General features: G+C 40.5%; 1 protein-coding gene across 1 annotated transcript in view; it reads right to left on the bottom strand.

Moving 5' to 3' along the window:
* Positions 1-13,400, bottom strand: part of hdlbpb (high density lipoprotein binding protein b) — a 29,521-nt gene extending 16,121 nt beyond the window's left edge. Inside the window, exons 1-11 of the mRNA XM_022210220.2 lie at positions 13,259-13,400; positions 10,903-10,982; positions 9,733-9,834; positions 9,332-9,483; positions 8,794-9,009; positions 5,451-5,657; positions 4,737-4,952; positions 3,281-3,487; positions 2,001-2,108; positions 1,585-1,689; positions 1,070-1,148 (exon numbers count right to left, since the gene is read on the bottom strand). Coding sequence (XP_022065912.2) covers positions 1,070-1,148; positions 1,585-1,689; positions 2,001-2,108; positions 3,281-3,487; positions 4,737-4,952; positions 5,451-5,657; positions 8,794-9,009; positions 9,332-9,483; positions 9,733-9,808 — 1,366 coding nt within the window. The 5' untranslated portion in view covers positions 9,809-9,834; positions 10,903-10,982; positions 13,259-13,400. The remainder of the gene's footprint in view (positions 1-1,069; positions 1,149-1,584; positions 1,690-2,000; positions 2,109-3,280; positions 3,488-4,736; positions 4,953-5,450; positions 5,658-8,793; positions 9,010-9,331; positions 9,484-9,732; positions 9,835-10,902; positions 10,983-13,258) is intronic.
* Positions 13,401-14,694: the final 1,294 nt, after the last annotated feature.

Genomic DNA, 14,694 nt, shown 5'->3' on the forward strand with positions numbered 1-14,694 from the left:
AGTGCATCTGTTGTTAATTTCATGAACACCAAAGCAGCTGAAAGTGACTAAAAAGCCTCAGTTACTTACTTGACCAGATCAGTATTCCACATGTTTCACTGATTTGATGCAATACTTAGACTAAAAAGTGTTCCTTTAATTTTTTGAGCAGTGTAGTCCAGGCAGGCCAAGACTTCCATCACAAGTTCATTGCTTCATTCAAAATCCACTATGGCGATGAACAGTGGGAAAATGAATTTGTTAAAGACAGCAGGGTAAGTCATCGGTATTCCAGTACCCCTAACCTCCCTCAAGACCTGTTTGAACACATCAGAGGGGCAGACAGTATTTGATCAGATACCTCTCATGCCCTGCACCCCGAATACATTCTATTTAACTCAGGGAGAAGATATGGGGTTCCACCATGCAAACAACACAGGTACAAACACTCATTCATGCCTTTGTCAGTGAAGTTCCTTAATGAGTAGATTACCCAGGATGAGCAGAAAGACAGGAAGCCAGTAAGGTCATCCAGACAATCACGTGTGTGGGGTGTGTTCTGTTCTGTATTATTTTCATACATAATGCTGCATTTGCACTTTTGTTCTTAATCAATGTGATAATGCATTGCACTTTTATTTCATTTATCTATTTTTGATTCTGGATGTTTGTTATCTTATTGTTGTATGAGCGGTCTGTGTTGTCTGTGCAGCGACCCCTCTGGCCAAGACAAATTTCTCCCAAGTGAGACTCTAATAAAGACCTTGAAAATTGCAAAAACTGGGTCACACTCTGATGACTTATGGACCTGATTACATGCTATTAAGACACTGCTTTCTTCAATACACTAAACTGAACACACTTTTTAAATGGCCTTTATTTGATAGTATGGAAGTCAGGCTGGAAACAGGGAGAGAGAGTGGTAACCTGCGACAAAGGCTCCAACTGAGAACATCACAAATTCATTAAATTACTAGTTAGTAATACATTTAGTATGACTGGTCCCACTTGCATTTGAACTTATAACACTGGCAGAGTTGGTACACCAGCTTTTATCTGGCTGAAATCAGCAGAGCACACATGTACTTACTGTTGGCTCCGTTCTTTCCGATAAGGTGTCTGTGGAAACGCTGATCTATGATGACTTCCGTGTAGTCCATCCTCACCAGCTGGACACAGAAGGACAGAGAGAGAATCCTCACAGTTTGAAACACAAAAATATAAAGTTCAAATAATACAAAACACAGAAAAATAGTAAATCCTCAATTTAGAACAGCTTGAGACATTTTTACTTTTAAAAAAAAAATATCAGATTTTGGTTGACAAAAAGTAAAATATTCTTCCTAAAGAAAAAAAAGATGCCATTATTATTCAGCTAAATATCTACAACATTGCTGATAGCCACATTTGTTTGTAAACACTTGCATTTTTTTTTAAATTGATGAGATGATCACTTAGAGGCAACTATGGTATATTCACTGGAAAGCAAAGGTAGTATTGAAGAGAAACTACAGTGAAGCGCAGCTCTTACGTAAATGTAGGTTCATCATTAGTTTAAACACTTATATTACAGAGGGTTCATTGTAAAAGGTTTATGATACTGACCAGATCCTTGATGATCTCTTGTATCTGGGCCTGAGCTTGCTCCACCTCCTCTGTTGGCCCCTCCAGACTGATGCGCTCCTCACCATCCGTAAACTCTATGTGAACCTACACACATGGAAAAAGACAAGCTAGTTGAAAATGCTCACCCTGTGTTGACTGAGTGTCACTTTTCATCAAACATATCTACGTCAATGTTAAGTTTCCAACTTAGCGTGTCTTCTATACTTTGAGTCGTCAGTTTTTGCTCCATCGTTTCTTATTTTATCGGCCATATTTTTAAAAAATCCGACAAGACAGTTATCATTAACATGATGGAACTTTTTTGTCATATTACTGGAGCAGGATGTGGGATTTTTCATGTTATCTCTAGCTTCTAAATCATATCATGAGCCCCTCCTCTCTCCCTCTGTCCTTACCCGTGGTAGCTGCTGTGTGATCCGTCCGATGTTCTGCCCTTTCTTGCCGATGATGAAACGATGCAGCCAGGCTGGAGCAGTCACCTCCACCACCATCACACTCTTAGCCTGTACCAGTAAAACATCATTCAGGGTCAAAACCAGGTTTGCATTAAACTCATACAAGGCTAACCTGTCATGACCATCACTCATTACCAGTTTACATTTAACAATGCATCGAATGACTACTTTTAATGTGAGGAAGGTTGCTTGTAATGACAATGCACAGACTTTTATCAAAAGATGACAGTTACTATCAGTTCTACAGAGCTTTTATGTTGGGATGTCCGACAATATCGGCCTGATATTGACATAAAAATGTAATATCAGTCAATATCGTTATCGTCTTTTTTGCCTATCATAAAAGCCGATAAAATAATGCCTGGATTTCACCGGCATTTACTGGCGTACAAATGATCACATCATCAAACTGCTCTGTGAAGCGTGTAAACAGAAGCGTGGCTGCAGTAGCAAGCTTGCTGTGCCTGACTAAGAATATGTGTGTGGTTTGGAATTATTTCCAAGGCCACACATCGGTATTGATTGATATTGGAATCAGAAAAATTTAGAGTTGGACAACATCGGCATATCAGTTAATGGCAAAAAAGTCAAAATCGGACATCCCTACTTTTAAGTCTTTTGGTTCACAGTTTTCATTTTCCAGCTTGCAAATTTCCTGTTTTTATTCACTCTTCCCCTTATTAACAATATGTACAGGCAGGTGTATCAGGAACAACAGCTCTGATCAACCTTTGCTTTGCTTCAAAGTGCCAAAAATAGACAGAACAAGTCAGTAGGTAGCTGGCAAACCTAGAGGAGCATTTAGCCTGAGCTGGCAGAGCCCCAAACCAAAGCTTAAAGAAGACTGACTACTGGATTTGCAATAACTAGTGTACAAGATACACAAATCTGACTCAGCAATAATGCTGCTCCATTTCAACAGGATGCGGTGCTTATTTATTTTTTTAAGATTTTGGGGAGACCTCACCTTTCTATTCCAAGCACGTATGTAGAGAGACCAAATCTAAATTGTATTTCATATATACTTAAATGAGACCAAATTTAAAATGATTTAAGAGCTTAGTTTAATTTCTGGCATGGCGGAATAAGAGCACGAACAGGGACCTCCATGGTAGTGACATCACGCTTTGACAAAAAACATTATGCTAAAAAGCACAAAAATGTCTCCCTATCTCAGTCCTTTATTACATTGTTCTCTGTGTCCCTCCTTTACTTCTCACCTTGGCGTAGACTTGTGTAAGTGCCGGTCCCAGTTTGTCCGGCTCCCCTCTAAGGATGATAGTTTCTGAGCCGGAGTCCAGAGGAGGCATTTCTACTGACACCCCCGTGGCCTCCAGGATTTCCTGCAACGTGTTGCCCTTTGGACCTATGATGTACTTATGCTGGGACTTCTTCACCTCCACAGAGATGGTCGTGGTCTTCCTCTTCTGCATGGTGGACAGGGACAAGATTGTAAGTGGCGAGCAGAATTGTGAAGGCACAATAGCGGTGAGAGGAACGGCAGTGGGAGGAAGTGGTGAAAACTGAGGAACGCAGTGAAGGATGGATGGGAACACACGAGGAGACAGAAAGAGAAATGAGGGACAGGAAACAGCAAGAAGATAGACAGAAGGTGGCATGAATAGAGGGGAAAGGAGTGACAGAAAGACAAGAGGAAATGTGGAGGCAAGAGGTGAGCACAGAGGAAGAGGAGAGTGACTGACAGTGGGTGAAAGTGAGAAGGCAACACAGAAATTATATTTGTTTTTGCCTCTCATACATATGCACTAAATGGCATTAGCATTCTCATCCTGTTGTTCCCTAGTGAAATCCAATTTTCTCTCAACATTATCTCCGGCCCGCCTATCACCGGGTCTCATTTGGCACACACATACAAACACTCACTTCCTTCGTGTGTTTCACTCATCCACCTCATATAATTTATTTGAAACTTCGAAAGAGAACACATATTGGTGTGTGATAGAAAAAAAGACAACACCACTGCTAATGCAACCCAAAAACATCCATGATCTTTATTATAGATGTGGTTTAAAGTGCAGGTAGCTGAGTCAACAAGTAAGATTGCTGTGAAACAGGACAACCACAAAGCTACTGTCGGAAATTATGTCCTGCCATGATGCCCTAAACGAAACGATAACCTACTTTCTCCGACCAAGTCTTTTTGGTTAACAGCCACATCTGAACGTCTAAAATTTCAGCGCAAGTCGAGGACAGAGTAAAAACTGGTACGTGGTAAACCACAATGAGAGGCAAAGTGAGTCTTTTCTCACGTGCGTCACTTTTATTAACTGTCCTTGACACAGTTTTCATGGTGTACTCTGTTCCTTCATGCCTATGTTGATATTTTTGGGAATTCCTAATTTAGAACACTTCGAAATTTCAATTTTTAAAAAAATGATGGTTATAATAATCAGCAGCAGTGACGGAAAAGAAATATTTGAAGCCTTTATTTAAATAAATATGTGGACAAAGCATAGAATTAAAGCTTCGTAGGAAAATAACAAAAACAACCAACAACCATAAACAGGCAATTAGTACAATGAGCACAGAGAAATGTAACTTTATCGGTTAAACTTTAACTAGTTGTACCAAAGGTTAAGGGCCCTAACCGCAAATAATTAATTAGCAGCGGTGACACCGGAGCTCACTGGATACACTTGCTCCGAACAAACTCACCTTGTCATCGTAGATGGCTCGAATGCGGCTGAGCGCCAGCGCTACGGCCTCCTTCTCTCCAGTGATGACAATCTCGTCCTTCGGCAGACTGGGCGGGGGGATGCTGATCCGGGCACCGGTCTCTTGGCTCAACTCCTGCACCAGCCTGTTGTGGGCACCAGCAATGAAGGGGTGGAAAGCCTTCTCTAGGGACAGACGCTCCACTGCACGCTTGTCCTGGTGGAGTGGGGGAGAATGAGGAGGACGAGGGAGTCAGTGAACAGAAGAATCAATATAATACAATATGTCATTACTGATTCTCCTGATGATGCCACAATTCGACAGGCAACTAGGTACAGTGTCTAAATGAAGTTCAATATAAAAATGTAAGGGAGCTTCCTTTATCAAACAGTTTCAGTTTTGTGCCAAGTAAGGGCTAATTATAACACTTTGAAGAATGTATCATTTGTATTTATTTACCCTGGTACTCTACTGCAAGGCAAATTAGCCCTTAATCTAGAGTTTGTTTGACAGCATCTTATGGAATCTGATGCTAGAATCACATTCAGTCGTCCAATTCGAATCTCTCATTCAGTTCTTTCACGTTTAACCTGTATCAAGTCATAAACAGCTACAACTGAGATTTTAGAACTTAACCCATTATTTGAGATTCAAATATTCGAATTTAATCCAAAACCGAACTGGCTATGGAATCCCAACCTATTGCTGGCTGACCTGCTCAGCAGAGATCAGTAGGATTTCATGGCGAGCCTTTTCGATGCCTTCCTTGGTACCAGTGATGCGGATGTTAGCGCTGGGGTCGTCCGGACGGGGAATTGCAATCTTGGTGGCAGTTTTCAGCTCGAGCTCCTGCAGCTTCTCACCATTCTTGCCAATGACAAAACGATGATGCTCCTTGGGGATGGCGACCGTAGCAGATGCCTAGGTGGAGAGGGGTGTTAGGGCAGAGAAAGTTTAAGAAAGAGTCCGAGCCAGATATGGAAACTGGCAAAAAGTTATTGGATAAGCACAAATCATCTTGATTAATGGTTCAGACATATACAGAAGAATTGTAAAGCTTCATTTTCCACCAGCATAAGATACCAAGGCAGTAATATTTGCTTTCTAATTTCTAAGGACAGTAATTGGATGAAACTTACCAAAATCAATATTTATGAGTTCTCAGTAGGTAAACAAAAACAAAAGCATTCAACCTTGTGGGGAGGACAAAATGTTTTTCTGCACCTTTGTATCAATAACTGCAACTCAGCTAAACAAGTGAACCTCAGGGCTCCCACTGAAATGGAAATCAGCATGTTTGCGGCTGAAGCTCAGAAAGGCCACTCTTGGGAGCTGACGGTCATTTTTCAGTTCAACTGTTTGTCCTAAACCGACCTGCCTGCAGAGATACGATTATTCAAGCTGCAGCTACAGTGGGGCAAAAAATTATTTAGTCAGCCACCAATTGTGCAAGTTCTCCCACTTAAAATGATGACAGAGGTCTGTAATTTTTATCATAGAGACACTTCAACTGTGAGAAACAGAATATGGGGGAAAAAATCCAGGAAATCACATTGTAGGATTTGTAAATTATGGTGGAAAATAAGTATTTGGTCACCTACAAACAAGCAAGATCTCTGGCTCTCACAGACCTGTAACTTCTTTAAGAAGCTCTTCTGTCCTCCACTCGTTAGCTGTATTGATGGCACCTGTTTGAACTCGTTATCTGTATAACAGACACCTGTCCACAGCCTCAAACAGTCAGACTCCAAACTCCACCATGACCAAAGAGCTGTCAAAGGATACCAGGAACAAAAGTGTAGACCTGCACCAGGCTGGAAAGAGTGAATCTACAACAGGCAAGCAGCTTGGTGTGAATAAATCAACTGTGGGAGCAATTATTAGAAGATGGAAGACGTATAAGACCACAGATAATCTCCCTTGATCTGGGGCTCCACACAACATCTCATCCTGTGGGGTCAAAATGATCATGAGTGAGCAAAAATCCCAGAACTACATGGAGGGACCTGGTGAATGATCTGCAGAGAGCTGGGACCAAAGTAACAAAGGCTACCATCAGTAACACACTACGCCGACAGGGAATCAAATCCTGCAGTGCCAGACGTGTCCCCCTGCTTAAGCCAGCACATGTCCAGGCCCGTCTGAAGTTTGTCAGAGAGCATATGGATGATCCAGAAGAGGATTGGGAGAATGTCATGTGGTCAGATGAAACCAAAATAGAATTTTTTGGTATCAACTCAACTCGTCGAGTTTGGAGGAAGAAGAATGCTGAGTTGCATCCCAAGAACACCATACCTACTGTGAAGCATGGGGGCAGAAACATCATGCTTTGGGGCTGTTTTTCTACAAAGGGGACAGGACGACTGATCCGTGTTGAGGAAAGAATGAATGGGGCCATGTAACGTGAGGTTTTGAGCCAAAACCTCCTTCCATCAGTGAGAGCATTGAAGATGAAGCATGGCTGGGTCTTCCAGCATGACGATGATCCCAAACACACAAAGGAGTGGTTCCATAAGAAGCATTTCAAAGTCCTGGAGTGGCCTAGCCAGTCGCCAGACCTCAACCCCATAGAAAATCTGTGGAAGGAGTTGAAAGTCCGTGTTGCCCGGCGACAGCCCCAAAACATCACTGCTTTAGAGGAGATCTGCATGGAGGAATGGGCCAAAACACCAGCTACAGTGTGTGCAAACCTGGTGAAGAACTACCGTAAATGTTTGACCTCTGTCATTGACAACAAAGGTTATATTACAAAGTATTGAATCGGACTTTTGTTATTGACCAAATACTTATTTTCCACCATAATTTACAAATAAATTCTTTAAAAATCCTACAATGTGTTTTCCTGGATTTTTTCCCCTATATTCTGTTTCTCACAGTTGCAGTGTACCTATGATGAGAATTACAGACCTCTGTCATCATTTTCAGTGGGAGAACTTGCACAATTGGTGGCTGACTAAATACTCCCCACTGTATATTTACTATTTCTGTATATCTTCAGGCTGAGTTACCACAGTTGTACATGAAAGAATTTGAGCCATACCTCAAAGAGGTTTTAGTCAGCCCTAAAGACGAATCATGAAAATAATGATTCAAGTTTTCAAACTAATTCTATTAATCGGGGTCTTATTTACTCAAGCAAAATTGATCTGTCAAACGGTCAGAAATTACAGGAAAGCGCAAAGATTTTGGTCAAATAATGCAACACAGACTAATTAAGCTAAAAATCTTCACTGTGTGCCGACCAATCATGCTTACTATCATGAACAGGCACCCCCAAAGGCCCACTATGAGCCATCAAGAAACATGGATACATTTGAAGTGCTATGACAAGCATTTCTGAGGATGGTAATGTTCCAATGTTTGACCTTCACTGTGCAGAAAAACGTTTGTTCATAGTTTAACACTGGAGTGCTGTTTCCAAATTCCACAACTCAAAGTGGAAGGTTTCACTGCACTCGTCTAAAATCTCACTTTTAGAATTTAACTAGCTTGGAAGCTAATTCCAGTTCGACAAGCAACATACCAGTGCCAGTTTGTTGTGCAAACGAGAAGACTGCACTGAGAACATTGACAATGGATAGTCTGTGATGGCGTTTAACTTTTAAAATGAAAATAGTTGCATATTTGAAAATTTGTTCCATTTTAATTAGAATTTCCAACCAGGATCTTTAAAGTCAGTTGGATGTAAAGTTTTTCCCAGTGGTAGTTTTCCACAGCATTTACTACAGAAGCAAAGATCTAAAAACTATACTCAGGGTGACAGGCTCATTAATGACGACTGTACAACAAAACAGGACATCATAGGTTTCATAGTATAATAAGCCAAAAGAACAAGACTCTGCTGTCCATTATATTTCACAATTTAGTGTATTTGGGTAAAACAATAATAATATTTGCCAATAATCAGTTTTTTTTCCACAGAATTGCACTTTTTTCTGTTTAACCTTTATTTAACTAAAATTCTTTTCAATAGATCTACTGAGGAAATAACCCCTGTCATAAACAATTTAGCCTTTTAATACAACAGTACAACTACAGGAACTCATAGTGACTTTACCTGTGTCTGCAGGCGAGCTACAATTTCCTTGCGAGCCTTCATGACAGAGTCCAGTTTGCCGGTGACCATGATGGACAGACCCTGGTCTTTAGCCAGGGACAGCTCAATGTGTGCCCCTGTTCGCTGCATGATGTCCAGGCACACTTTGGCTTCCTCGCCCTCCCCAAACTGGCTGTTGTCCTTGTAGCGTCGTTCTTCCAGGGGCACATGGAACACCTGGGTACAGGAGGGGTCAAGAGATATGCGGTTCAAGTTTAAGACAATGCATTTATTTGCTTATCTTCCTGGAACAGCTACATCTTATTGACCTGTAGCTAGTACTGCAGCAGAAATGACTTGCGGAAAAAAAAATTACTTACAGACATAAAAATATCAAACCAGCAGGGAATAGCATAAGAGATGACAGCTGTTTTTTTTATAGTACTGATGTATTTAAATTTTTGTGTGAGCCAAGTGTTGTTAAACGAGGCTTTCTTTTTTCAGTATGTGTTGTTCCACTAGAAACATTTGCATGTGTACACTACAGTGTCTTCCTGACCTGGGTGATAACAGAGGCTTTGATGGGCCTGATCTTGCTCCCCCATGCCGAAGCTGGCTCCCCGGCCTTCTCCCCTGGTGCCCCCTTCTCCGGCAGCGGAGGGAAGGCTTCCAGATAGGTAGGGATGTATGCCTCATCCTCCGGGACGCAGCCTGCCCCAAGTGAGACAAAGAAAGAAAAAAAAGGTCAGGATGGAAAGGGAAAACAATGGATGTACGGATGTGGAGGATAACATTAAGAAGTGATAGTGCAGCAGGCAGTCAAAATCGGAAAAACTCCAAAATTACACCAGCTTAATCAAAAAAACAGTAATTACCAGGCAAGTGTGGTCAAATCTACATACCTCAATCTGATCAGTGGTTAAGAGAAGTAAAAGTAGGCAGAAGATATCCGGACGCTACCTGTTATTTCCTGGTCCTTCAGTCCACTGCGATGCTCGGCAAAGCTCTCCGGGGTCAACACTGCCACTGAGCTCATGGTTCAAGACTTATTCCACTATTCCGCTAAGACAGAGAAATCAGAAAAACAGGGGACAATAACTCTGAATAAATCCAAACCTACAAACTCTCAGAGGAAGAAATTATTGCTGAATTACTACGGGGAGGAACTGACTGCAAAAAGCCATCAGAAATTCAAAAGCCTACTTCTATGCAACTGTTGTACATCGTCCTTCTTGACTCCCTCATATGTACTCTGATCCCTCTAAGCTTTTCTCAAGCCCCAGAAGAATCATGTCGTCTCTGAGGCACTGTACATTGCACCGATGCTTCACGCTACACCTGAGACACTCCAATTAAGACTTGACAAGCCTCAGACAAACACAATGTGTCGTAAAGCCAGAGGGACAGGGTTATTATATGTCAAAAACTCACAACTGTCCAGAACTAAAAGCCATTTCCGCTGACATTCCTTGTGAGACAAAATCATCTGGGTTTTTAACAGTGGGTCTACTGTGTCTTCACTGGAGATTCTGAAGAAAGAAATCCCCCCAAAAAATCAAACCTGCAGATTCTTGAGCTGTTCCACTGACTCTAAAAATCACACATTTATGAGTACTTCACTAAAAATTTGTCTCTAAGTGACGCTTGATGGAAAAAACCTTACATTTATTTTGCTGTTTGCTACTTTGAAGGTAAAGTCATGTTCCAAAATAAAGGCTGCTTAGGATTATTAGATTTTTTTCATAATATTGTTGCATTATCATCTTTGACATTCAAGATGTTTTCTGACTCATAAACTGCCATGTAAGTCCATTCTCTCGCTGTGTTATTAGCCTAGCAGAGCACAACAGAGACTTTGCGTTATTATCCAACATCTGTTAAATGTTCCAGCAGGTCTGTTTCTCTTGAAGTCTGATTTTGCGTCCGTAGTGTCTGTTCAAATCCATACCATATGAATTCGCTTCTGCCTGTAAAGACACCACCTAAGCCCATTTAAAAGCTAGGAAAATGCACTTGCACTAAAAAACATGCAGCCCAAGGAGTATGAAGGGGGAAGAAGGTTAAGCTGTGGCAGTGCTGATCAAGCAGTAGTAGTTCAGTCTGCCTGTACAGTAGAAAGCCCAGGCTTACCTGCAAAAGGTCAATTGCCAGAGAGTCCGTCCAGTTAGCGGCTACCGTAGGCGCTTCAGTGTGAGTGTGTGTTTCAGCTCCTGGATGATGCGCAGGAGAAAAACAAAGAGACTGAAAGTGAACACTGTAAATCAAATAGCTCTTCAGCATGGAGGCTGGGTTAATACTGTAAACACCCACACTGCACTGCACCTTGTACTGCCTCAATCTGATTCACTCTCCTTCTTTTCCCTCCCTGCCTTCTCCCCATCTCTCTGACAATCATGCATACTCTGTGACTTTGTAAATTCAATAGTCCAACAAATTTGAGACTGAAGGTTACAAAATATTGCACTTGGCAACCAAATAAACATCATGCATTGTGTTTTTTTCTTCGTAGTTTGTAAGTTGTGCCCTGTCATCTTTACAGTAAGTCTAATAACTTATTCCCATAGCATCCAATTGGTTAGACATAAAGAAAATGGCAAATTATCTGCACTTACATAGTACTTTTTAACCTTAGCTAGGTTCAACAAAGCTCTTTACAACAAATTCACTCATTCACACACTCACAAACATAGCAGAGCTGTCATGTAAGGCGCCAACAGGAGCAACTTGAGGTTCAGTGTCGTGATAAAGGACACCAGCACATGCGGTGGTGTGGGGGGACAACCTCAAGATTGTTGGACACAGCAGAACTACTGCTGTAGATTGTTTAACAGTTTTGAATTCCAATGGAAAGCTCAAAAGTCCCAGAGACTCCACACATGACTTTTAACATCAAATGCCACAACCACTAGACAACAGCAGCTTCTTCCCACAAGCAATTAAATCAGTCTGTAATGACAGGAACAACTCTTTTTGAATCCCCACTATTCATGTACACTATTCATCACCTTATACCTGGGAATATTTCAGTCCAGCAACACAACTCCACTTCATCCACCTTTCTCATGTATATTCGGTTTAAATAGCCCCATATTTATTGTTTATACCTATATTTTTGTATCATCACCAAAAATGCACAATTTGCACTAAACTTTGGTTCATTTTAAACATGTCTTGTACACATATCTATAGCTGTACATTACAGCTGAACACTCTTTCTTTACACATGCGTGTTCTGATTCTGCCATGGGATACGGTGTCCAAAATTATGTACAAGATATCCACATGAAGTGTTTATTTCACACCATACGGCTTCAGCGAAGAGCCACAACAAGCTAATACAGAATATATGTCAACACCAAATAGTGAAACTAAGTACTTTTACGTATGTACTGCATATTTATTGCCATTATAAGACACCACAGCTATTCAGCTGCATTTTAGTCACAAGCTGCATTTTATTGACTCTGTCCAAGACACTTTACACCAGAAGTCCATACATAAAAACTCTGAAAAAATCTTGTAAATTATGATATGCAGCATTGCTACAAATGAAACTGCAAAACAGAGAATAATAAGAGGGGTTAAAGCTAGCTCCACCAAAGCCAAATGCAAGACCAAACCACTATTTACACATTAATGCAACTACAATACAATCTAACGTACTATGGCCTACTCAAATACAATTACTTTTAATACATGTGGGGGTAGAATTCAGATAGTTTTGAGTAAAATGGTTGGAAGCACGACTTTTAATTGTCTTTACATTGTGGTATCTTTACGTAGGAAATGTAACTTAATGCATACTCCAACATTTTGCAGGCTAAATAAGTAATAACTACAACCTCAAGTCTTCCACACCTGCTACCGCAATGTTAGTTTGCTAACAGTTACACAGAAAGCGACAAAACTAGCCAAAAAAGAAACAAACAAAGAGCTACCTGACTCACGACACAACAATTTGACAATAGCAGTGGGGGTCACTGTCAGCGACACTTCTCCGTAGGAAAAAAAACATAGAAATACAAACGATTACATTAATTCAGCCGTGCACAGAGCTAGCTAACGACTCCGCTAAACGCATCTCCATCCAGCCGACAGGCTTTATTGCTAGCTTGAGGATGCACTGCATGGCTTGTCCTGGTAGCCACTCGGCTATGTTACCCTCTGCTAACGTCGGCAAGCACAAGCTCAGTGTTTCCAGCATTAGTTGGCCGGGTCTGTCAAGCTAACACACATCGTTGTGCGTCGACCTCAGCCAGAGATGATTAGGGCGCAAGGACTTTCTGATAATCGGCTAAAAAACAAGCCAGGCGGACAGATAACCAGCTCCAGCTCGTTAGCTCCAGGGGCGCTAACCTTGCTATCCCCGGCTGCTTCTCGCTCAAAGGCGAACCGGCTATATTGCTACCGTAACTAGGCTCTGACTTCATCCCCTGTGTTCGCATTTGGATAAAAAGTGAAGATGAAATAAATGCAGAAATCCTACCTTTCAGAGAGAAAATGTACCAGAGGGTGTGTGTTTGACAGGTGATGGTGTAAACACAGATGTGATTGGTCTACGAGCATTTCCTCTGCCGGCGGAGCGATACAACCGTGCACTGCGACTCACAGAGTATAAAGGAAATGCCGCAGTATCTATGCGCAACAGGAGCATCCAAGGGAAATAGATCCGCGAGATACTAATCTCTTCGTGCTCACTCGACTGCTATATTCAGTCGTAAAAGGCTTCGATGTGGTATCCAGAGTGTTAATATACACTGAAAGATAAGTCAAAGAATCTCTCAAGTTATCAGCTCTCGCAAGCGTCTCACGTCCATCAAACTGACCGGGTCTACTTCTCATTCATAATGGCCAGCATGCTCTTCAGGAGTCACCATCACACTTTCCCTTAAGTTACACTCAGTCTACACATGGAGAAAGAAAAATAAACGATGTGCGCATGATGAAATAAAATACCCACAGAGAGAAGAAATAAAGTAAATTAGAGAGAGTTTAAATAAAAAATGAATCTAAAATGAAGAAATAAGAGGTTGTAGGAAACTTAAAATTCATGATGGTAGTCTGCATTTTTGAGTTGATAACTATGTAACAATGATCTCTTTTGAGGTCAGAATTATTAGATAGTAAACTTGGGTTCCTTTAAAAATGAGAAAGAAGGTTTAAATGATTACATTTAAATGACTGTCAAAATTTAGAGCTAAAGTCATGATCATGAGAGAGTTAACATTTTATATTAAGTCATAATTCTCAGTTGGAGTCAAATTAGATTAGATTATGATGTTTCTACATAGTAAATAATTATTCAGTGTCTTAGAAAAAATGATTTTGTGAATAAATAGCTGATTATGAAAGTGAAGTCAAAATTATAAGATAATCAGTTATTCATGGACAATTTAGTAAAAGCTAGGATATATGTAAGTTTAGAAATATTATCATTGGAAATGATAATCACGGAAGTCACAATAATAAAATCACAGACCAAATTATTATCAAAATAAGGAGATTATAGGTCAAATGAATAAACAGCTAACATGTTCACTTAGTTAATTAGTTAAATGTAATGAGTAGGTAAAATTAGGATTTCCGAAGAAAAAATAAAAAACTCGAAATTTAAGCTTCTAGAGTCTAAGGTGGTAAAACAAGATTAAGAGATAAGATACTGTAAGTGATCTAAACTGCAAATATTTTGTAAATAAATGCTTTGCAAGTAAGTATTTTGACAAAAGTTCAAATGTGGGACTAAAATACGTTTTAAATTCTAACTTAATAACTATAATGGCTATGAAAGTCAGAATTATATAGCCTACGTATCACCATCCAGCCCAAAAGGTAAATTCTTGATTTCTCGCATGGTTATGAAAACATTAAAACGTCTAAAATAACATGTAACCCCCAAAGAACATAGCTTCTGTAATTTAATGG

Source organism: Acanthochromis polyacanthus, chromosome 23 (genome assembly GCF_021347895.1).
Source record: "Acanthochromis polyacanthus isolate Apoly-LR-REF ecotype Palm Island chromosome 23, KAUST_Apoly_ChrSc, whole genome shotgun sequence".
Lineage (NCBI taxonomy): Eukaryota > Metazoa > Chordata > Actinopteri > Pomacentridae > Acanthochromis > Acanthochromis polyacanthus.